This window comes from Bombyx mandarina, chromosome 28, assembly GCF_030267445.1.
Source record: "Bombyx mandarina strain Sakado chromosome 28, ASM3026744v2".
Taxonomy (NCBI): Eukaryota; Metazoa; Arthropoda; class Insecta; order Lepidoptera; family Bombycidae; genus Bombyx; species Bombyx mandarina.
Genome location: NC_143233.1, coordinates 7,920,326 through 7,946,326, shown reverse-complemented (window position 1 = coordinate 7,946,326; position 26,001 = coordinate 7,920,326). Strand labels below are relative to the sequence as shown.

Genomic DNA, 26,001 nt, shown 5'->3' with positions numbered 1-26,001 from the left:
TATCTATGGGCTCCAGTACCCACATAACACCAGGTGGGTTGTGAGCTCGTCCACCCACCTAAGCAATTAAAAAGATTGTGTGGTTTTGTGAAACCACGGTAAAAGTGAAACCTTTTTTCACATTATAGACATTTAACTCTGACAAACAACATTTACATTAAACACTGACAAAAACCAACAAAATATCGTGGAGCAATGGCACAAATGAGTAATAGTCTATACACTACACGGTCAGCTGCTGCGAACTATAGGCTTCGCCATATTGACCTTGGCTGCTCTGACGAGCGCCTTTCACTTTATCCCTACTCCCACCGTCACGCGACATGCAACACACAGACGAAAAAGTTTCACTTTAAAAAATAAAAAATAAAATATACAGAACAAGAGCTCGTCTAAGGTCAACACTGTCACTCTCCTTTAGCAACGTCAAGTCCGAGAGGCCAACACGGCTCCATTCCATTATCTAATTACACAAAATCCAAAATCGATTTGCAAAACACCAAAACACTTAACATGCCACAACTTCCATTAAATCCTTTATAAACCAACCTTTAGGTTTTCTAACTACACTCGGAACAAGCCTTACGCTGGTAACAAGTTTGTTTGTTGTTGGGAACTCGTTACTACGATCGGCGTGTGTGAGAAACGCGTACACGGTTAACGCGCTATTAGCGAATAGAAGAAATACCGAGAAAAACCCTAATGAATCGTATTTATACAGAATAATTTGGGCAAACATATAGGAAATGACGACAGCGGTAAGGGATTGTGAACATTTCGTTATGGCTTCTGTTTATATTTGTATGTTTCCACAAGATAATTCTAACCGTTATAATGACTCTCGTTTGATAGAAATAGATTTCCTTGGTGTTATTTTCGATTGACTTATAAATGTAAATTAAACAAAAAAGTAATTACCATATATATAGAAAAGAAATACGCACAAGTACCCAGAGCAAATATTTAACAAAAGAAAAAAAATATCTACAAATGAACAAAAACGAATTTAATAACAAATAAACTTTTAACGTTCTAAGCTTTAAAGACGATTGGTACAGAAATAAAGCTCCCATAAAAATCTTTGCAATCAAACTACAGATTCATTTTAATCAAAACGCATATCAATTAGACCAAGCTCGTTTTGTTTTTATGTACTACAAAAGGTTAAAAAAACACCTTAAACAAGCCAGCGGTATTGTGGCCAAAAATGGTGTAGAGGGTTTGGCGTTAAGCACACACACATAAGAAAAATTGTCATTTTGGCTTACAGTTTTATTAAGTGAAGAGACAAAAGACTCGTCTCAAGCGTATTTCTTGGCCGGCTCTGTGTACTTGCTGCGAGTTTTTTAACGATCTCTATAGTGTAAAAGTTAACCCAATTTGTATGCAGTTGGAGCATCATCCCTAGCGGCAAACGTAGGCAAGCGTTCCAATTCCATACAAATTTGAGTTAACTTTTACGCTATCGAGAACGTTAAAAAACTCGCACCAAGCACACTGTTTAAAAACTAAAAGAGTAAACAAGTAATCCAAATACAGCAGCCCAGTTTTTCTTTTGACTAGCATCTTACTACCCTTACTACTACTATCTTAATCTTATCTTACCCTTAGTATCTTAGTATCTTAATACCCGAGACAACGGCAAATGACTGTGAAGTGACAACGCCATGCAAACCCTAAATACCAAGTATCTTCAACAAAGATATTGACCCGGAAACAAATCCGCAGTATCGTAGTCATGATGACCAACCATTACACCGACGAAGAGATCTCACCCAAGTCCCATTGCAAATGCTGATTCAATTCTGTTAACCGAATGTGAATTCGCCCCTAAAACTGTACCGAATATTCAAATTTTTAATTGAGTTGGAACACATTTGGTTGTCATTCAATTAGGGCGTTTACAGCATATCGTGCCCGGTATTTGCAAATGTACTATCATGTATGACCATTGGAATCCTCATTTAATGTCATTTTTAGTTCGGGCAAGTGGCCGAACCACATACGGGATGTCCGCGCATAGGGGCTCGCGTGGTATGCAGGACTTGACGTCCTGCAGATGTTGGGAGCGGACCGCGGGCTTAAGGTGTTTTAGACTGCTACTCAACAAACGACTTTCCTTTCACTCTCTCACATGTCCGATCTCTGCCCGATTTCAGAACCTGGGTAGATTAGGAGGGTTTCCGCGCTGAGCACTGTATGACCGAGTGATCGTCGAAGACCAACGCCGCTAGTCTGTATGGTATAGCAGGCTATCAGGTCACCCTGGCGGTGCAGTGGGGGTCTAAGGATCCTTATTGATACAGTGCGTCTATAGTAGTGTCTATGGCTTGTTATGTCTTGGCCTATTTTCTTGTAGCCTCGAGGGCCTATTCTGGATTCGCCTTAGTAAACGAGTGAGCTGTGTTAACCTGAGTGTGGGTTCCGATATCTGATTTACGTCCGGTTAATGCTCTGAAAAAAAAAAATTAAGTATTAATAGGAGATTATGTAAGACATATTTCAAAAACCGGATCGGTAATTCCAAGCGGATAATTAAAATATTTTCCCTCTCCGACCGAGGTAATCTGCTTTGAAAGTCCTAAAACAAATCTAACTGAAGCACCATGAATGTTACGAGTTAATTAAAATTCGAAAATTTCAGTCTCAAACACCAACAGAGCTGTTCATATAAATGATTAGCTTCCTCCATCAAATTTCAAAGGAGGCCATTAAGTAACAAACATTAGCATAACACAACTTGTTCCCTCATATATTGCCAAATTCTCTCGCACACTCTACAGCATACGGCGTTGGTTATTGTGTTAGCAACTGTTTCTTTAAACACGAATTGCATATTATACTCGTAGAAGCAGTTTCTTTATTGTCATTGGCGAAATTTGCAACGATTCTCTGGTATAATCACACTATTATAGGAATCATTGAAATATTTTTTATTGCCTTTGTAGGCAGACAGCATATGGCCCACCTGATGGTGAGTGGTTACCGTCGCCCATGGACTTCAACAATGCCAGGGGCACAGCCAAACCGCTGCCTGCCAAATCCCTCCTAAATATCTAGTTTGCATTGTTCTGTGACTAGATAAGAAAATAAGCCTTAACTTTGCCAGATTTGTATATTTGACGAGCTCACAGCCTACCTGGTGCCAAGTGGTTACTGGAGCCCATAGACATCTATAACGTAAACGCGCCACACACCTTGAGATATAAGTTCTAAAGTATAGTTACAACGGCTGCCCCACCCTTCAAACCGAAACGCATTACTGATTCACGGCAGAAATAGGCGGGGTGGTGGTACCTACCCGCGCGGACTCACAAGAGGTCCTACCACCAGTATTTCATACTATAGAGTAGAGTATCTCACAAACACTGCAAACAGATTTACGTCTCCAAAAATCTCAACGATTAATGCAACTGGGCGCGAATTCAAATCGACGGAATCGCTAATCGCTGGCAACGTAAACTCATTCTGATCTCATCATAATGGCGAACGCGAAGCACCTTTTTGAAGTTCAAAGTTGAAAACACGCACAAAATCTCGTCTGGAAGTGACAAAGTGTAACAACATCAAACGCGTTGAACAAAGCAAAAATTTACAATTAAAAGTTAATAGCTTAAACTGCTATAGCAACTTAAAGTGGCCTTTGTTTGAAGTTTCTATCGTATGGTATAAAAATAATTTAGCCATTCATAACGTCGGAAGATATAAAAATTGCAATTCTATTTAAGCATCTAAAATTTTAAATATCTGAAAAATCTTTTGAGATTATCTTTTGATTATTACCCCGCCGTCTATTGGAGCAAAGCTCAATTCTAGTATATGGCACCGCTATTCACAGAGTCTTTATAGAAATCATATTAACCACGTACTGTCTATCTTTCAAATTCGTTCATGGACCGCTATGACGTTCTCACAGCCCACCTGGTGTTAAGTGGTTACTGGAGCCCATAGACATCTACGACCTAAATGCGCCACCCACCTTCAGATAAAAGTTTTAAGATCTCAAGTATAGTTACAACGCCTGCCCCACCCTTCAAACCGAAACGTATTACTGCTTCACGGCAGAAATAGGCAGGGTGGTGGTGCCTACCCGTGCGGACTCACAAGAGATCCTACCATCAGTAATTACGTAAATTATAAATTTGCGGGGTTTCATTTTTATTACACGATGTTATTCCTTCACCGTGGAAATCAATCGTGAACATTTGCTGAGTACGTATTTCATTAGAAAAATTGGTACCCGCCTGGGATTCGAACACCGGTGCATCGCTAAACACGAATGCACCGGACGTCTTATGCTTTAGACCGCGACGACTTCAGAGAAACAATTTTACATTTTACAAACAATTTTCATAAAACCATATATTTACCTTCTGCTCAATATTATCGAAACTAAGATCAAAGGTTACAATTTTATTACACATTTAAATATTCATTTTCATAATAATTTTGTATTTGATTTTCTTTTTTTGCCTACCTATTTAGTAACCTCAACGGGCTATACTAGATTCTCCAAGCGAATAGGTTAGCTCACTTGGCTCTAACCTGGTGACGTTGCTAACACTAACCGAAACCATTTTATTTCTTGTTTGGTAAACAATAAGTACTATTCTAGTAAAGATCTGCATCATTGTGTGAATCTTCGACAAATTCCTTAGGCCGAAACTTTTATTCCGCAAAGTTTAACTCTGCAGGATTTGGAGGACGTCAATTATCCTTAATGGCCCCAAGGATGATTATTCTGTTATTTATAACTTAATTTATTATTATCACATGCAACTTATGAATGAACCTTAAACTGCGAATGGGTTTCCGTAAACACGCTTTGTTCAATGTTTTGATTATGACATCCATTGTCATGTAACTCTCGCCAGAGCCGATTTATTTCTGTAGGTATCGTAAAAGGCTTCATCAATCATCATATTATTATATTTGGGTCTTCAAGATCATGTCCTAAAGTTGATATGGGTATTATGGCCGTGATAGTGAATGATCTCTATTAAACAAATTTCCTGATGCAATAGGTCATTAGTTCGTCTACACATAAAAAGCATACTTTTTATGGCAAATCCAAAAACTACACTTGTCTAGAAATGACTATCCTAAATTTCTAAAGCGCCATCGCGTACATATTATTTTGTATATTCATACCTCATTCTACACAAGATCTTACAAAATTAGTAATCTATATATTAATACGTGAAGCAAAAACTTTGTATCCCTTTTTACGAAAATTGCGCGGACGGAGGAGTATGAAATTTTCCACACTTATAGAGAATATAGAGAAGAAGTGCACAATGCTAATATTTTTTTTAAATAATGCATAAAAGATACATTAAATCAATAAAGAAAACATTACACACACTACATACCATGTATTTGACGCACACACGCATGCATACTATTTACTATCAATCTTTTGTTTTTGACGTCTGTTGTCAAATTGAGAATAGATTAAATATTGTTTGTCTTTGTTAATATTTTTTATAGAGTAGCCTTGGCGAAATTTGTGATTATAGAAGTATAAAATACAATCATAATAGTGTACAAACTTACAATTCCAATTAATTATAGTCGAATTTCGACTACTGCGGGACTACCTCTAGTGCAAATAAATATTGTGTATACAAGCAGCGATCTTAAAGCTAACCATGATCTCTGTTTGACAACTACGCGATGAAAACAAAATCAACTGAGAAAGCGTTTATGTACAATGTAAATACGGATTGTTTATTAAAATCTGCATACATACACAAGTTGTTTACGCCTTAATATAGCGTTGATAGAGAGTAGTAAATATTATGTCGAATTAATGAGAAAACGTTTTGAATTGTCATTTTGAAAACAGACATCAGTTGGATTTTCTTATCTTGGTAACTCGTCAGAATGGGTATAATGATAATAATGTAGAATTGGTAAGAACGGAAGATATAAAAAGAGTGTCGAACGGAGCGTTAAGGTGTGAGTGAGAGAAAACGGAAAGAAAGTGAGAAGAGAATGACAGAGTAAAGGAAGATGGCGAAGACGATTGAAAAATGAGCAAGACGTAATAAAAGTGTTAATTAATTTTTAAATTATTATTTTAACAGAAGATTTTGGAACAGTGTAACTTTTATTTTATGCGCTGCGATTCCTATTCTACCATAATAAGTGGGAACATCACACATGATCATCCAGCCCCAAATTAAGATTCCCTGTATTATGGATACCAGACACTGACATACATGCTTATAATTATATGTTTTAAATGTACACATATATAATATACACATATGCTTATATACCCTATATATATTTATTACCCAGACAAAGAGCAAACAAACCTGTTCATCATACGATTGTTTGCCCGATGTGGAAATTGACGCCAACGGGAATCGGCCCACGAGCTCTCAGGCAATAGTCAGGGGTACTTACTATTGCACCATCGAGTTGGTAAAAGAAGTTATTTTACAGTCAGGCTTTGACTGTGAAGTAACTTGAGTGAAATGCAATGAGCGGATCGGCATTTTAATTAAAGCGGTTCGCTACTTCTCAATTAATGAGCAAGAGAAGCGTCGGTAGGCAGCGGCTTGACTGTGCCTCTGGCATTGCTGAAGTTCATGGGCGATGGTAAACACTCACCATCAGATGGGCCGTATGCTCGTCTGCATACAAGGGCAACAAAATGTTTTTTTCAAAATATCATTTCTCAGTTAGCAACTTTGATCCGACTCTGCCTATGCCACTGACAGACGGTCTCTACCTTTTTTTTTTTTGATCAGGAGGAAGTCGCCTTACTTCCGCCCTTTTCTGGGGATACTGGACGGGGCATGTCGGAGTCGAACCGACTAAAACCTCCTGTCGCTCAACAACCCACGTCCGAGCCTCGCATGAGACAGAACTCATGAAAAGGCAAGGGGAGGAGAGTGAAGCGTTTAGTGCGGAGCACATCTCTCCCATCACCCTCCCCCTCGGGACGCCGGGCCAGCGATCGTCGGCGCCACGACCACCAGTGACACTAGTGTTTTGTTTTTTCGTAAGGGAAAGACTAAGCAGTTGTCGCACCCTCTCGGTCGGCAGGCTGACCGAAGCCCGCCTAGATGGCGCCGGTTTGAATGGGTTATCCTACGAAATACCCCGCTGGGTCAGAACCAGCGTGGGTCGAGTAGCCAGCTGAGCTATATGCTCATGCATCAATAAAAACGTTAGTATTTCCAAAATTATTCTCAAACTAAAAAACGACATTAACAAAAACGATCACGTAGCAATTAATCGTGCCTTCTCTGGAAATCACGCATTTTACGTGAAAATTCATATCTCGTCAGAATTCGCTGGCAGAATTAACGTTTTATTAATTCAGGGATTTTAACCTCCGCCATGTGGGGCGATACACGTTTTTTATTATATTTTATGGTAATTAATTCGCGCGTTACCAAAACACGTCGCCCCGGTATTTTATATGTTCCCGTTGAGAAAATACGATCGTGAAAATTATATAATGCATTTTCAACGCCTAAAACATGCCTATGTTTTTTGTAAAAAATAATTTCAGTTAAGCTAGGACTCCTACCACCTACCACCGACCACCTCGGACGTCCTACCACCACCTACCTACGGAACATATGTTGCAGCTTGAACGAAGCAGATTCTGGCGAGATCATGTAGACACAGATGTTAACACTAATTCCTTCTGTCATAAAATAAAAAAAGAACCGCAAATATAACTTATCGTCAATATTCGACCCGTGCAAATAAGGGAAGCACCGCTGAATTATCGTTTCCAACCAGAATGAGCAACTTTACGGCTCCTATCCAACTATTTACATAATGCCGACATCGCAATATACCCGTCGTTTCACTTACGCTGAAAAGCGTTTCTGAATCTTACATCGATTTCTGGATCTCCTCAGTGAGCCGCGATTCTAATCCGGTGGTAGATTCAGCGAAGCACTTTTGCAAGGGCTAGTGCTAGTAACGCCTCTTAGGCTGAACTTCGATCCATTAACGGTGCTCTTAGGTACCACAAGCACCTGTCACCGTCCTCGTCGAACCCGTCACTTACGACGAAGAGCTGACGAGCGAATTAACCCACAGACACAGCCCACTGAGTTTCTCGCCGGATCTTCTCAGTGGGTCGCGTTTCCGATCCGGTGTTAGATTCTGCGAAGCACTGCTCTTGCTAGGGCTAGGGATTCACTTCACTGGGGATGGCGGGCGGGGCATGTCAGAGTCGAACTGACTAAAACCTCCTGTCGCTCACACAACCAACGTCCAAACCTCGCATGAGACAGAACTCATGAAAGGGCAAAGGGGGGAAAGCGAAGCGTTTAGTGCGGAGCACATCTCTCCCATTCTCCCATCACCCTCCCCTTCGGGACGTCGGACCGGCGGTCGTTGGCGCCACGACCACCAGCCCTCTCGGTCGGCAGGCTGTCCGAAGTCCGCCTAGATGGCACCGGTTAGAGTGGGTAAGTAATAAATATGTTTATTGAATGTTATTAGGCACTATTTCTACTTCGGGTAAAGGCCTCCTCCAAGGATAGCCAATCTTCTCTAGATAGGGCAATTTAAAGCAAGCTTGGTGCGATAGGGCCCTAAGAATACCCTTGGGCCTGTGATCTGCTGCCAAAAAAAATAATAAAAGAGTTGTGTCAGTGTGGGATCAATTTACTTGTGTGAGTGAGATCGAAGCTTGATGATGAATCGATACATACGCGTTAGTGCCGCGATTAGTACATATTGATTTGAGTTAATGACAACTTTATTTCCAAGTCAGCTATTTAATTTATTTCTAAAAAAAATATCCTAGCATGTCTAATTAATCGAATAATTGTTATCTTTTAACGTCAATGTACTTTTAAAATTAATATTATCGCACCGTAAGCACTTTTCCCGATCGATGCTAAGAATAAAATATGCAAATGTAGTGAATTATTTTAAAATAATATTGTTTTAGAAAAAAATAAACTTTGAATTATATCGCTGCGAAAATGTAATAAAGTAATTTCTTCAAACTAATTATTACAAAAGTAAATTACTCCGTAATTAATGCTCGAAAATCTCGGATCCGTAAAATGACACCTCAGTTATGATTGCTCCGTAATAACGCGTCACATTATTTTAATAATTAATAGTGTTGTGTAGATGTCGATAAGAGCATACCGATAAAATATTGATATTTTTTTTATTTTTTTTTATTGCTTAGATGTGTGGACGAGCTCACAGCCCACCTGGTGTTAAGTGGTTACTGGAGCCCATAGACATCTACAACGTAAATGCGCCACACACCTTGAGATATAGTTCTAAGGTCTCAGTATAGTCACAACGGCTGTCCCACCCTTCAAACCGAAACGCATTACTGCTTCACGGCAGAAATAGGCGGGGCGGTGGTACCTACCCGTGCGGACTCACAAGAGGTCCTACCACCAGTAATTACGCAAATTATAATTTTGCGGGTTTGATTTTTATTGCACGATGTTATTCCTTCACCGTGGATGTCAATCGTGAACATTTGCTAAGTACGTATTTCATTAGAAAAATTGGTACCCGCCAGCGGGATTCGAACACCGGTGCATCGCTCGATACGAATGCACCGGACGTCTTATCCTTTAGGCCACGACGACTTCAAATATATACTAATATATAAATCTACAGTGGATTTTAAGGATGTTCCGTTATAGCTATTGAACCACGCATCCCATTGACTTGAAACTTGGTATTCATGTAGAAAATACATGTACTTAATGGATAGGCTAATATTTATATGAGTGTTGGAGTCCTTAATAATAATAATGACAATAAATAATAATGTCAATTTTAAATGCCCAACGAAGCGGGCGAGTACGGCTAGTGTTTATATATAATTATTATTGTGCATTTGATTATTATTAATATAACATAATTGATTGCTGGTGGTAGGACATCTTGTGAGCCGGCACGAGAAGGCATCAACTTGTCTATTTCTGTCGTGAAGCAGTACAGCGTTTTGATTTAAAGGATGGGACAGCCCATGTACTTCTCTAAACTTATACTTAAAATCCATGTCCCAAGGTGTCTGGCAGCGCTTATGTTGTTCATGTCGATGGTAACCATTACCTTCTTAACACCAGGAGGGTTTTCAGCTAGTCTGTCCATGATAGTAATAAAAGAAAAGTTTATCAATTATTTATTATTATCCTGGAGTAGACAATCTCACCAGACTGGTACAACTGATCTACCTGGTATCTCATAGTATCTCCTATTATCTCCTAGTACCTCCTAGTATCTCCTAATATCTCCTAGTATCTTCTAGTATCTCCTAGTATCTCCTAGTATCTCCTAGTATCTCCTAGTATCTCCTAGTATCTCCTAGTATCTCCTAGTATCTCCTAGTATCTCCTAGTATCTCCTAGTATCTCCTAGTATCTCCTAGTACAGGTTTTCACGCTTTGAAGGAGACTCCAATCATTGTATTATTTTAGCTCGCTTTTGAAAATAAAATATTTTGTATTTTTGTATTATCTGAATCTCAGAGCTTATGTTGTGATCTAGTTGTGATCTAGTTGAGGCAATTAGCGATTAAAGTTACAGCTTTGTGCGTTTTTCATTGGCACATCTCAGAACATGCCAGGCGTAGTACTATTAAAATACAATGGAGCTTGATTCGTTTTTTTATTACTATCGTCATGGGTGGACAATCTTACGGCCTCTTTCTAAGTGGTTAACGATGCCCATCGACATCATCAACGTTAATGCTTACTCATCTTGGGACGAGAGTTTTAAGTCTCAGTTTGTCACCAGCTGCCCCACCCTTCAAACTGAATTTCAATACATCACGGCAGAAATAGGCAACGGAGGCGATGTCTACCCGTGTGGCATTACAAGTTGCCCTAGCATCAGAAATATCCAGTAAAATACAAAAATTACATCTCAACGTAAACTTTCAAAGCGAAAATTCCCCTCCCTAGCCGATGATCGCAATTAAACATTTCGACGCCTACGAATCTATAAAACGGCTCGATTACTTCATTACGCATTCAGACTCCACCATGAAGCTCCTGGAGAAGCTAGAGGACCTCGATCGTCCTTTACTAGGACCAAACGTCAAAGCTTTGAAGTTCTGGGGGCTTTTGTTACCGGAGAGCAGATCAAAAAAGTATTTTTACCTATTTATGCATTTCGCTGTGACTGTTTTCACTGCCACTGAATATATAGACGTATGGTTTGTTAAATCAGACCTAGCTTTGTTATTAAACAATCTGAAGATAACAATGTTGGCGACTGTAAGCGTTTTGAAGGTTACCACTTTTTTGTTGTGGCAAAATGCCTGGCGAGACCTCATTGGTTACGTGTCTCGAGCTGATTTAGAGCAAAGGGCCACTTCGGACTCGAGAAAGTTGGCTCTGATAAACGGATTTACCGGCTACTGCCGCAAAATAACGTATTATTACTGGTTCTTAATGTATACGACTGTGGCAATTGTTACAATACAACCAATATTGAAGTATTTTTCATCAGCTGCCTACAGGTGAGGATTTTAAACTGATTTTTTTAGGGTCTAGTCGGATTCGTTTGAGTAGACCTTCTCAAGATCTATCTCGTCTTTTAGTTATTACTTAAGATGTGAGAGCGATCTGCACCAGTTAATAAAATCTTGCCGTTGTAAGTGTTCGTGTTAGTAACAACCACACGTCATTTCGGATCCTCCCGATCCCCTAACGGTGCTTTTAGGTACACCAAGCACCGGTCATCGTTCTCGTCGAACCCATTGCTTGCGAAGGGCTTGGCAAGTAAATTAACCCATAGACACAGCACACTGAGTTTCTCGCCGGATCTTCTCAGTGGGTCGCGTTTCCGATCCGGTGGTAGATTCTGAGAACCACGGCTCTTGCTAATTTGTGTTATCAACAACGTCAGGTTTGGGCCCCGTGAGCTCACCTACTCGCCCGGTGAAGCTAATATGATCTCTCAAGACCATCAGCTTAGGTAGGAGAAAAAAAAGTAACAACTGTTTGTAAATACCAATATTTTTTGTGAAAATTTCGATAAGAACCCATTAAATAAAAATATATTTATGTAACTTATTAAGATAGCAGCAAAAGTTTAAAACAGTTCCTAAAATACCATTACTGCAACCAGATATAATGACATAAATGATTTAGTATGGTATGAAATTGGGATTATTATTAAAGTACATTCCATTTGAATAACTGACTTTGTGATATTCTAAATAACATTAAATACTTCTATAGAACTCATACATAAATCGAACATAAAATTTGATTTCAGCTGTCTAAAGTAATATAGATGACATTACTTTTTGTCTAGGATAATATTTCTTACGATTTCTTTTAAGATGTGGCTATCTATATTACAAATATGTACTTAAATATCACTGGCTATTTTCATCTGTGTTCGAATAAAAAGTAAAATGTATGGACCAAATTAAATAAAATTTGGTTTACACAAACTTCTACCCTCTAACGGAGTATTTTATATTATGTACTCGGTGGAGACCTTTCCAATATTGAGAGCGGCTAGTTCCAGTAACACAATAGACGCTCCAGATTTCACCGCTGCAGCAACTAGTATAATGGACGGATTTAAAACGATGAGAGGTTGTGGATTTTTCAAAAAAGGACGAAAACTTCCCCAAACTCAAAATACATTTTAGGATTAAGAAATAAAATCAATCAGAGATTAAAAAGCAATCCATACTTGTGTATACAATTAAAAACCTATAACATTTAGAACGTTTTAGTTAAAGCCAAAGCCCATAACAAAAATGGATGTGCGTCTGTAAGCATCTATGAAAATCAGTTGGAACCAGGTTCCTGTGAAAATCTTTTTTGCGACTAAATTAATGCTGCAATTAAATTCATAACTCAATTTATAGACTGGACGTCCAATCTGGAAACGGTACATACCTGCAAGTAGTAAGTTCCTGGATACCGTGGGATAAAAACACTTTATCCGGATACCTATTGGCCTCTATTTACCAGACATACGCAGCCATTTATGGTGGAGGCTGGATCACGTCCTTCGACACCAATGCCATAGTTATAATGGTATTTTTTAGAGCTGAATTGGAACTATTGAGGATTGATTGTGCTGCTTTATTTGATGATGAAAAATCTTTCGGTGATATGGCTTTTATGAGGAGATTGAAAGAGTGTCATAGAAGACATACAGAACTTGTTAAGTGAGTGATTTTTATGGTAAATGTAAATTTATTGCATGATTAAAAAATAGATGATTCTTTTCGAAAGAGATTGCGCTTATAAGACCGTCCATTGTACTTTTTGTCTTTAATGTTTTGCATCTTCTCCTTTCTTTTTTATTACCCTCTGCTGGGGTGTACAAACAAAATCCTTCCATTTACATCGGTCTCGGGCAGTCTGTTCTAGCTCCTTCCACGTCAAGCCCAAGACGCCTAGCTCCTTCTCCACCGAGCGACGCCATGTTGTTCTGGAATGGCCTCTCTTTCTTTCGCCAGACACTTTCCAGGTCAGTGCTCTCTTGGATAGGTGGGTATCGGGCTTTATCAATATGTGACCAACTCAATGCCAGTTCCGCGCAAGGATTTCTTTTTCCATTGGTGTCTGCTTGGAGATCCTCCACAGCTCTTTGTTAGTATCGTCTCAGGCCAAAAGATTTTTGAAATCTGACGCAGGCATTAATAAGTGTGTTTGTGAATATTTTTTTTGCATTGGGCTTAATTTTTTATTGGCGTGCATTATAATATACTATATATCCCTGTCGTGTTAGGATAGATAAGTGTAAGAAATAATAAATTTCTATGTTGCGTTAAATTTATGTGAAATTTAATGTTTTTTGTCTCCGTTGAGAACTGTCGTCGGTCGGGAGAAGAATTTTTACTGCTTACGGATTAAAAAAAAAAGTAATTTTGGAGTGGTTTCCTTTCTCAGTTTTTCGGGAGCACTATGACATGTCTTTCTTCTCCAAGCGAGGCTTGCGGAGAGTATTCAACAGTAGTGACCCTGGCTTGGCTATGACCCCTGGCAGCTGACGTTTATAAGCGACGATTACCACTCACCATCAGTTGGGCTATACGCTCATTTGCCTACAAGAGCAAAAAAATGCGAGATCGCGCTGCTATATTAATTGAAATCGCGAAGAGAAGTGGCCGCATAGCGATTAGTACTAAAGTTTAGATGTTGCTCTGTGCCTTCGCTCATAAACAAAGTTTAATGGCGGAATCCATTAAGATTTAACTTGAGAAGTTAGATTGACTTTTGGTTTGTTAATTCGTATAATTAAGAACGTGTTTTATTATTGTTTACGAGCAAGTTTGGCTGTAGGGCTACGACTGAAAGTTACGATTGGCAATGATCGCCTGTGCATTAAGGGTTCACGGAAATCCATAGACACCAACACCTTGAGACATGAGCCCTGAATCTCTGGCCTATAGTACAACGGATGACCCACAATCCAAACCAGAACGCGTTACTGCTTCCCCGCAGAAGTAGGCAAGGTGTGCTCTACCCGTGTGGGCTTAGAACACGCCTTACTAGCAGTGAGTAGTAAGTAAGTTACCCATAGAAACAGCCCACTGAGTTTCTCGCCGGATCTTCTCAGTGAGTCGCGTTTCCGATCCGGTGGTAGATTCTGTGAAGCACGGCTTTTGCTAGGGCCAGTATTAGCAACACTCCGGTTTGAGCCCCGTGAGCTCACCTACATGTCAAGGAGAAGCTGAAATAGCCTCTCAAGGCTATCAGCAAAGATAGGATAAAAAGCAATTAAGTAAGCAATACCTTTACCAATTATTTAAAAAAGAATAAGTTTGGTACACATCAGAATCAAATCATAAAGTGGTATCAGGCGATATAATTACCTATGAGGCAAACGTTTCGCGGTATCGATTAGATTGACTCACTAGTACAGTAGTTAAGGTCTTTGACTGTTGCACCAAGGGTTGTGGGTTCAAATCCCACATCGAGCAAGCATTCCTGTGATGAGCAGGAATATTATCTATATATGTACTTAAACGTATATAATTATGTCAGTATCGGGTAGCCATAACACAGGGAATCCTAATTTGGAACCCGATGACCGTGCGCTATTTGTTCCCAGTTTTTTTTTTTTTTTTTACTCATGCGATATAGTATGTATGTAAGTGTAATACAGTGTAAGACATGAAAGTGTTATTCATAATTTTTTTTTTTTTTTACTCATGCGATATAGTATGTATGTAAGTGTAATACAGTGTAAGACATGAAAGTGTTATTCATAATTTTTTTTTTTTTTACTCATGCGATATAGTATGTATGTAAGTGTAATACAGTGTAAGACATGAAAGTGTTATTCATAATTTTTTTTTTTTTTACTCATGCGATATAGTATGTATGTAAGTGTAATACAGTGTAAGACATGAAAGTGTTATTCATAATTTTTTTTTTTTTTTACTCATGCGATATAGTATGTATGTAAGTGTAATACAGTGTAAGACATGAAAGTGTTATTCATAATTTTTTTTTTTTTTTACTCATGCGATATAGTATGTATGTAAGTGTAATACAGTGTAAGACATGAAAGTGTTATGCATAATTTTTTTATTACAGATATTCTCGGCTGTTCGATTCTTGTTTGTCGCCGATAATGCTTCTCTACATGTTCGTCTGCTCGGTAATGCTTTGTGTGACGGCTTACCAAATTACAGTAAGTTTAATAATGCTTCTATTCGCTGTCTTTTCGATGCGTTTAATGGCGAGAGTGCTTAGTTTGTTAACTTCTCGATCGCGTAAAAATAACTAAAATTTGTATGGAGTCGTAACATCGCTCATAGCGGTAAGCGTAGGTTAAATAAATAATAGTTTAAAAAAAAAAAAAAAAAATACGCTTATACAGAAAATCCAACTAAAAAAGAGAAAATAAAATTGTTTTTTTTTTATTGCCTAGATGTGTGGACGAGTTTACAGCCCACCCGGTGTTAAGTGGTTACTGGAACCCATAGATATCTACAATGTAAATGCGCCACACACCTTGAGATAGAAGTTCTAAGGTCTCAGTATAGTTACAACGGCTGCCCCACCCTTCAAACCGAAACGCATTACTGCTTCACGGCAGAAAGAGGCGGGGCGGTGCTACCTACCCGTGCGGACTCACAAGAGATCCTACCACCAGTAAGAATTGAACTAAAAATAGTGTAAGAAAAAATGCATGGTATCAGTACTTATAAATATTTTATGAACAGATATGAGTAGAAGGGCTATTTTGATAATATCCTGAAAAGCACCCCACGCTTTTTTACAATAAAACCATTTTTTCTTACACTATTTTTAATTCATATTTATTAAAATTTATTTTCTATTTTTTAGTTAGATTTTCTGTAAAAGCGTTTTTTGTTTTGTTTTTTAAACTATTATTTATTTTTCATTTTATAGTTGAATTTCAATTTTTTTTTAAATTTAAATATGTAATTGCAATCGGTCCTTAATAAGTATGCCAAATTTCGAGTTAATCTGACGTTTTGAAGGGGTCAAAATCATGTTCAAAGTTTCCGTTACATACTAACGTACATACGTCTGGCACTAATAAAAGCGTATTAAAAACTCGCACTAAGGCACAGGCAAGAGAACAGAGCATGTGCCGCGAAATATTTGATAACGCCGGCGGAAAATATATCAATTGTATGAAGAGTGAAATAGTACCTACCAAATTAAATATATTTTTGCCTATTACAATATTGCTGGTCAATGGAAACACGACATAGCTCATCTGATAGATTTAAAAAAAAAACTGTAGCTAAGACTCGTTAAAACTAAAGAAAAAACTATTCGCTCAGGAAATATTTCAAATAGTCCTGGTAAATAAACATTATTCTTTAGTATATTTCAACTGGTGGTAGGACCTCCTGTGAGTCCGCAATGGTAGGTATCACCACCCTGCCTATTTCTGCCGTGAAGTAGTAATGCGTTTCGGTTTGAAGGGTGGGACAGCCGCAGTAACTATACTGAGACCTTAAAACTTATATCTCAAGGTAGGTGGCGCATTTACGTAGTAGATGTCTATGGGCTCCAGTAACAGGTGGGCTGTGAGCTCGTTCACCCATCAAAGCAATAAAAAAAAAACTTTATTATAGCCCGGTAATAAAAAATTAATTCCAATATCACTAGTTAGTAAAATTTGGATAAAAAATTAATAATATTAGTAGTGTATTTTTTTTTAATTATCCAATAGCATGCGATGTTAGATAAGCACTGCTCTATGGTAAACATTTATCTTATGCACGGCTTCAGTGAGCAAACCGCTGTCACTCTCTGCAGTACATATGACGTCATTTGGGGCTAAAATAAAACGACACTGATATACAACGATTAGCCACAAATAACATCACCTTGTGTGACGTCATTAATATATTATACTTAGTCTGGCCATAAATACTGTTACAATTAAAAATAAACAAAATATTAGATTTGAATTTGGAATCTGTCATTTTTATATGATTGCTCATTGAGTTTTCTCTTGTTGGCGCCAATACAATGTACAATATTTTGCGATATTAAAATGGAGTGGGGTGATAAAGAGAACCGAATCGCTGTGATTGCATTACACAAAGTAGGTATGGAGCCAAATGCAATTTTTAAAACTCTCCATACGCTTGGTATTAGTAAAATGTTTTTTACAATTGAGCAACATTTTAACAAACAAAATGACCGTATTTATGCTCAAAGCTCTAAGGAAGCTTCCCAATTAGTCGACAGAGTGCAACGTGGGCACTATCCGACTTCAGTGATGGTTTGGTGGGGTATTAGCTATGAAGGAGTGACTGAGCCATACTTTTGTGAAAAAGGTATCAAAACATCGGCACAAGTGTATCGAGATACCATTCTTGAGAAGGTTATGAAGCGCTCCCCTTAACAACACCATGTTCAATAATCAAGAATGGTCCTTCCAGCAAGACTCGGCAACAGGTCATAAAGCTCGGTTTACGCAGTCTTGGTTGGAAACGAACGTTTCGGACTTCATCAGAGCTGAAGAATGGCCGTCGTCTAGTCCCGATTTTAATCGGCTGGATTATGATTTATGGTCAGTTTTAGGAGAACGGCTTGCTCTAAACGCCATGATAATTTGGAGTCCCTAAAACAATCTGTACGATTGGCAGTGAAAATTTTTCCCATGAAAAGAGTGCGTGCTTCTATTGATAACTGGCCTCAACGTTTAAAGGACTGTATTGCAGCCAATGGAGACCACTTTGAATAAGCTTTTCATACTTTAAATTGTTTTATATTTATGTATTAAACTAACACACTGTAAAAGTAATAAATGTTATTTGCAATACATTTTTTTTTTCCTTTGTCTCAGTATTTATGGCAAGACTAGGTATTACACGAACACTGAATAATGATGATGAGGAATTTTAATAAAACTTTGTCATTGGTGTCCATTTATATCAACACCTGATTGTTGCTGCAGTTGAGTTAATGAAGTCGAAAATTTAATTAAGCTAAAATTTTAATTTAATAATGTATGATAATGGAACTAATGAACGCAATCAGACATGATATTGTATTCACTAACTAGCCAATTCACTTGACGCTATTATACGAGAATGAGGTGCTTGCTTATTTTAGTTTTTTGTTAAGGAGTATGTGTATTATTTTTTGGGTGTTTCCCGAGCAATGGACGTAAATTAAATCATCTTGCAGTTTATCTTTCATCGACAACATCAGTGGTCCGTGACCACGAAAATTGTAATGTATTGGAAACATCGGAAATATGTATAATGGGAAATATGTATAATGGGGAATATGTATAATGGGAAATATGTGTAATGGCAGTGTTACGTGTTGGGGCCTACGATAAATAAAATTTCACTTCTTCCGCATCGTTTCAGGTTTTTTTTTATTGCCATTGCAAGCAGACGAGCATACGGATGGTGAGTGGTTACCGTCGCCCATGGACTTCAGAAATGCTAAGGGCAGAGCCAAGCCGCTGCCTACAGGTGATTCGTTCGCTGTTTCGATTCGAATAAACCCGATTACTAACTGCCTTGATGTCATCTGTGCAACGCTTTTGTAGGTAATACAACAACTCTACAATTTTCGAAAACATTCCCGGTAAGACGAGTCGTTTTGATATGTGTTTCCGCTATTTGATAATAGATGGCGTTGCACTTCTCAAGCGTTCTCGGTTTTACTAGTTCTTTTGATATTCATTAGCTGCTATTCGACGGCAGATGGCGGTACTCTTACCGGTGTAACAATAGTATTAAAATATTAAAATTATATATATTTTTTACCCTTGTGGTTTGCCTTTGCACCTGATGGTGCGTGGTTAGCGTCGCCCATGGACTTCAGCAATGCCAGGGGCAGAGCCAAACCGCTGCCTACCGCTTAAGTACTCTCTACAAGCCTCGTTTGAATAAGGATATGTCATAGCGCTCGGGAAACACCGTGGAGGGGAGCTCATTCCATAGCCGGATGGTACGTGGCAAAAAAGACCTCTGGAAACGTACTGTGGATGACCGCAGTGGTTCCAGGTAGTATGGATAAACTCTACTCCAGTGGCGGGCGGTGGGATGTTAAAAAAGAGATGATGGTATCATCTCAAACAATTCCTCAGAGCACTGTAACTGTATTTTTAATCCATTCTTTTTAAATCTCGTCTAACTATTAATAAATACACCAGTATTATAATAATGATATAATTACGGCAAAACAACCCTAGACATAACCGTAAAACTAATTTTAATTTATTACTATCATTAAAAAGATATCAAAATAAAAATAAAAACACTACGTCACTTTTATACATCAGCTACAGTTTTTATTTTGAGAATCCATCAAATAAGGTAGGTCATATTTCCTTTGACAGTTAAAGCAATATTGAAACTACACATTATTAAATTACATTGAAAATTCATTGAGCGAGAATCACACAAAGAAAACCTTTATATTATGCCATTTCGAAATTGTCGTTGGAATAAACTTTTTCGACATTCAATTTCATTATGAACGCATGAAAATAATTTGTATGTTTCAACGGAACTCAATTTCATTAATAAAATTGGAAGAATTGATGTGTATCGAATAACCATAATAATATTTATTCAGCAGAATGCATTCACTTTTCTATACTAATATTATGAAGAGGAAATATTTGTTTGTTTGTTTGTATTGAATAGGCTCCGAAACTACTGAACCGATTTGAAAAATTCTTTCAATGTTTGGAAGCTACACTATTCCTGCGTGACATAGGCAATATTTTTTTTTTTTTCCTGTGTTCCTTTCTAAAACTCCAATAATGTAACACAAGGTGTAAAAAAATTACCTAAAATATTCTTTACATCGCATGCCCTGCGAAAACTATTGATAATAGAATAAAATAATGGACTACGACTTTGTAGAACACATTATTATTTACCAAAAGTGTCGCGGCAGCATATGTCTAACTATTATATTTATGCCGCAATAAGTGTTCTTTTATTTAAAAAATAAAACAACGTCAAATATCGTTGACATTTTTGTTAAAGACCCGAGCGGAGCCGGAGCGGGCCGCTTGTATAGCATAAAAGTATGCGTTAGTTTTTGATGAAACATATTTAATATGGATTCGAGATTTTTTCTTTCTTAGTACATCGACATTCGGACTATAGTGTGTTGATATAGTACTCAAAGAAATCTTGTTAAGGTTCAAATGTCAGCGAGCGCCGTCCGCCATGAAAATCTTTCCCACGTCCTTACGGATCCATCAGATTCAATAACTCTTGCATTAGATACCTTCAGCTCTAATACTAGGAGCAGGCGAGGAACCCCGGTAACCGTATTCATCGAACTCGACAAAGAGTTCGACGTGCAAACTAACCCATGAATCAGCTCGCTGAGTTTCTCGCCGGATCTTCTCAGCGGGTCGCGATTCCAATCCGGTAGTAGATTAATTCTCGAAGCAGCTGCTCTTGAGTTGTTAGGTCTCTTTCGGAGGCGCTCGGGTAGCTATTAGCAAATCCTACCCCTCCTGGCTGAACCTTTGCTCGCCTATCTGTCCTGGTTCAACTGGAAAGGCCTCCGGGCCACAAGTAATTTTCAATCCTAAAAAAAAAAAACAATATTTCTCTTTCAAATCCAGCCACTAAGAGCAACGCATTAATTTTATATTTTTCTTATTTATTTTTTATGTGTCATGGTTAAAATAAATATTTCAAAAAAATTAATACAGTCCACGCTCAATTACCACAACGCAACATATTATTATGTGGTCCTTCTCCCGTGAAACAATCAGATCGACGACATGCGACCAATACAATGTGAAACCGACGCATAACCGTCATTTGAAAGTCGCCGGCGTTTCATCGGCTGGATGCAATTTTAAGTCATGCCTTATTTGAATTTATATTCATATTTTTATGAAAACTGATAAATAAATAAATAAATATTTACTAACAATCACGCCACATTAACTGGTCCCGTGATAAGTTCGTAAAGAATTTGTGTTACAAGTACCAGATAACGGAAATAAATGTAAGATTTTTATTATACACATACATAATATATTTAATATACATCCATAACCCTGGAAAAGACATTTATATTTATCATACAAATATCTTCCCTTGGCGGGATTCGAACCCGCGACCCCCTTGTGTGGTGACCATGTCACTTACCACTACACCAGACGGCCGTTTAATGAAACGGATAATATGAAATGAAATGAAATGAAGATGATTAATTTGAGAAATTAATCAACCGGGATGAAATTAAATGAAATGAGATGAGATGTTATAGGATGAAATATAATCTCAGTAAAATGGTGGTCATTTACTGAGATTTTTTCAGTGGTCTTTTTGGAGGATCCCGAGAAGTTACGTCCAGCGGCTTAATTTCATTTTCCCAAATTTGTGCACTTTCACAGATATTAAACAGTTAATAAACCACCGTTGTTACACATTTAAACCCGAAGAAACACTAAATAGACAAAATAAAACAAATCACACAACTTCACTGCTCGCGTTCCCGCCAAAAAGTCCATGCAATTTAGCAATTCAACAAAGATCGCTGCAGACATCGGCATCAAGCAAATAAGCGCAAAATTCAACATACAATTTTGAATACTATTCTATACATTTATAATACATACAATACATTGAAATCGATTGCAGTTGAAGAAATAGAGGTTCGGTTATGTCGCCTTGTATCATGTCATCAACAACATGTCCTTCGGGTTCACCTGTTAAGTGGAAACTGGTTCAAAGTTATTTTTACCGGCTTCTAGAAGAATGACTATCATGAAAATTTTAGTTGTAAATAAATTACAAGTAATTTTATTACTTTTACCGAATATCCTACCGAAGATGATTCTTCTTATTTTGACATGATATTGTAGCTGGATTTTATATTTATTTTACTATATATTTTTTCGTAAGTGGTCACGAAAACTGTTGTAAAGGTTTGAAATGATAATATTATAATGAAAAAAAGAAAACAAAAAAAAATCTTCATTTTTATTACAAGTCGCGAAAACGGAACGAAATACTTATACTTATATATATATATTTCCTATCTTCGGTGATGTTTCCAAGTGTACTACGGGGAAAACTAAAACTAGTTCTTTGTTTATTTTCAGATAGAAACAAATCCGATGGAACGTTTCCTCATGACCGAATATCTGGTTTTCGGCGTGGCCCAGCTATTCATGTACTGTTGGCACAGTAATGATGTTCTCTATGCGGTAAGCGCAGAGCTTTTCTTTGTCATGCTGCTTGCACACGGCCTCACTTTGATAAGTGATGCTAAGTGATCACTGAAACCTATGAACGCCAAAACTCACTTGTCTCCCGGGCGCTACAGCATCTGGGCGACGGTAACCACTCACCATGAGGTGGGCTATATGGTCGTTTGCCTATAAGAGCATGAAGAAAAAGAACAGAATTCTTATTTTTCTAAGATTGATGAACGAGCTCACGGTCCAGCTGTTGTTAAACCTTGAGACATGAGTTCTCTAAGTCTTAGTTTTTACAGTACAATGGCTGCCACCCTTCGAACTGAAATGCATTGCTGTTTCACGGCACAAACAGGCAGGGTGATGGTACGCCTTACCACCAGTAATACCTAAATATGTAGTGGTACCAATACCAGATTACGGGACGGGTTAGTGCAACATTAGGAAAGGGGAACCGAAAAACGTTGATAATTGGTAGACTTATCTTTAAATTTACATAAAATTTTAAGTTCAAAACTAATTAGCCAAGATAAATAGCTTTCGTAAAGGGTTTCAGTCTGCCAAAGTCTTGGCTGAACAGTTACGACATATAGAGACAACTGAACTTTCTTCCTGATGCTGTCACCTCTTCTTCGCTATCTATGATCATGTTACTACTAAACATCAGCGAGCCATGAGATCGGCCCAATTAGAGCGAGAATATTCCAATATCCTTGTTTTCACCAGAGTCAGGATCTATCCAAAGGTCCTTACGAGAGTGCCTGGTGGTCGAGAGATGTGAAGTACCGCAAAACTTTATATATATTGGTGGCGCAGTTTAACAAAGTTATTGTCTTTTCCGCGGGCCCCTTCACTAAGCTTACGGTCGCCACTTTTATAAGGGTAAGTATCGTTGACTGTGATCCTGTTGTCGTGGATTGCTTGAAGTCACTTTGTATGCGCAGTAGGTTATGACGAAGCTCGTGGTTCAAAGGATAAGATGCCCGGTCTACTTAAGTCAAGTGATGCCAAGTGATACGACTATGCCCGTGTTCAAATCCCGCAATCAACTTTTTTTTTTATTGCTTAGGTGGGTGGACAAGCTCACAGCCCACCCGGTGTTAAGTGGTTACTGGAGCCCATGGACATCTACAACGTATGAGTCACCCACCTTGAGATATAAGTTCTAAGATCTCAGTATAGTTACAACGGCTGCCCCACCCTTCAAACCGAAACGCATTACTGCTTCACGGCAGAAATAGGCAGAGCGGTGGTACCTACCCGCGCTGACTCACAAGAGGTCCTACCACCAGTAATTACGCAAATTATAATTTTCTAGGTTTCACTTTTATTCCACGATGTTATTCCTTCACCGTGGAAGTCAATCGTGAACATTTGTTGAGTACGTAATTCATTAGCAAAATTGGTACCCGCCTGAGATTCGAACACCGGTGTATCGCTCAACACGAATGCACCGGATGTCTTATCTTAGTCTTAGTCTTAGGCCACGACGACTTTTTTACCACCAGCTAAGCGGATTGATATATTTTCATTCTAAATGTGTACTGTTTTTATGCTAATCTCTGTTGAAAATGTCGTAAGTGCGATTATAGATTTTGTGAAATTTCTTCTATTCCATATTAGATACTGTTGCAAACTCGTTGGCTTGGTGGTCAGTGGCATTGACTACGTCACCACGCTTCAGGGCTTGGTACTATGGATGCATTTGCTATTGTCTCGTATGTTTTTTATAACCATGACCCAAGAAAATACTCTGGCATGAGCATGTTGAATATGCACTTTGGATTTTGCATTTAGTTAATGAATTTAATTAATTTTCAGATTCTAAAAGGAGCCTATAGTTACTACACATTGCTCAGTCAGTCGCAAATGAATAAAACATGAAAAAAAAGCCTTTAGTTTATTAATTACACGCTAACCTTATACTAGACGAGATATAACGTACTAGACGAAATCCATGGTTTGGCTCGCAATAAATACTTAATTCATAAAAAATAATCTATAATCTATATATATAAAAATGAATTGCTGTTCGTTAGTCTCGCTAAACTGGACTGGACCGATTTGACTTATTTTGGTCTTGAATTATTTGTGGAAGTCCAGAGAAGGTTTAAAACATGAAAATGCTTGGAATTAAATAAAAATAACAATTTTGTTTTTCCTTTGATGTCCCCCCCGTCGGACGGATTCCTTTTGTTTGTTTTAAGTTTATTTTATACAAAAGTATAGGTATTTTATTTATCGATTGAGGCACTGCGAAGTCTGCCGGGTCAGCTAGTACTTTATATTATTCTGGGATATACTTGTGTTACTCTCTGGTACATAAGCTGTCAGCCGATCTGGTAAGTAAAATTACGAGCAAACTAATATACATAATTATAGAAAAATACTGGACGTGACTTGATTAAAAATATGCTATGCGTTGTTTCAGGTTACAATCTATATCTCCGCGAAATACCATCCAAATTCGTTTAGCAGTCTTTGTGTCATTAAATAATAAGCATCCGAACTTATTAAATTATTAACTACTAGCTTTTGCCCGCGACTTCGTTCGCGTGGAATAGTTCACAAAGAATGCTTTATTTTAGAATAAATTTGGTTAACATAAAAAAACGTTATAGTGAACCAACCTTAACATATAGACTGTCGCGGACTTTTTTTTAGATCTTTTAAAGGGGAACAGTTCTGTCAAACATTATTTTAGCGAAGCTTTAACCGTTTCTGCAGCGCACGCAGCGGAAGCTCTCAAAATGGAAAAAAACCCCGATTTTGAAACATTCTTTATTGGTGCTCCGCTTGTATTGACCTTAGCGTGATGTTATATAGCTTATTCTTCAGTTTAGCCTTCCTCAATAAATGGGCTATCTAATACTGAAAGAATTTTTCAAATCGGACCAGTACTTCCTGAGATTAGCGCGTTCAAACAATCAAACTCTTCAGCTTTATAATATTAATAATATAAATAATATAATATAGTATAGATTAGTAGTACAGATTAGTTTTACTGCACTTAAATTATTCAGGTATGTCAAACAAATAAACTTACTTGAAAAAAAGGGATACTATTTTCATTGGCTTCCGCGATTCGCAGGAATGATTAAAACTAATTATACACCTCGTTAGGTGATTAGCAAAATATTAAATTATCGTTATTCAACAATACAAGTCTTCTGTTACAGCAAAAACCCGAAAAGTCAGACTTTAGGAAATTTAAGCAACGAACAACAGATCAAATGGTCAAAGCAGTTTCTGAAAGTACATTATTTGATAATAACCATATTTTTTTCTTCTTCTTTTTCTTCTTTTTGCCGTTATCCCGCATTATGCGTGGCCGGTGCAGCATGTTCTCTTATCATGCTGCATAGA

At 37.9% G+C, this 26,001-nt stretch overlaps 1 protein-coding gene across 1 annotated transcript; it reads left to right on the top strand.

Annotated features, from left to right (window-relative positions):
* Positions 1-10,976: 10,976 nt before the first annotated feature.
* Positions 10,977-25,591, top strand: Or-56 (olfactory receptor 56). Its single transcript, XM_089739003.1, has 7 exons — positions 10,977-11,485; positions 12,854-13,159; positions 15,540-15,636; positions 22,540-22,644; positions 23,362-23,517; positions 24,457-24,977; positions 25,067-25,591. The coding sequence occupies exons 1-6, from the start codon at positions 11,007-11,009 to the stop codon at positions 24,517-24,519; spliced, it is 1,206 nt and encodes a 401-aa protein (XP_089595129.1). The 5' UTR covers positions 10,977-11,006; the 3' UTR covers positions 24,520-24,977; positions 25,067-25,591.
* Positions 25,592-26,001: the final 410 nt, after the last annotated feature.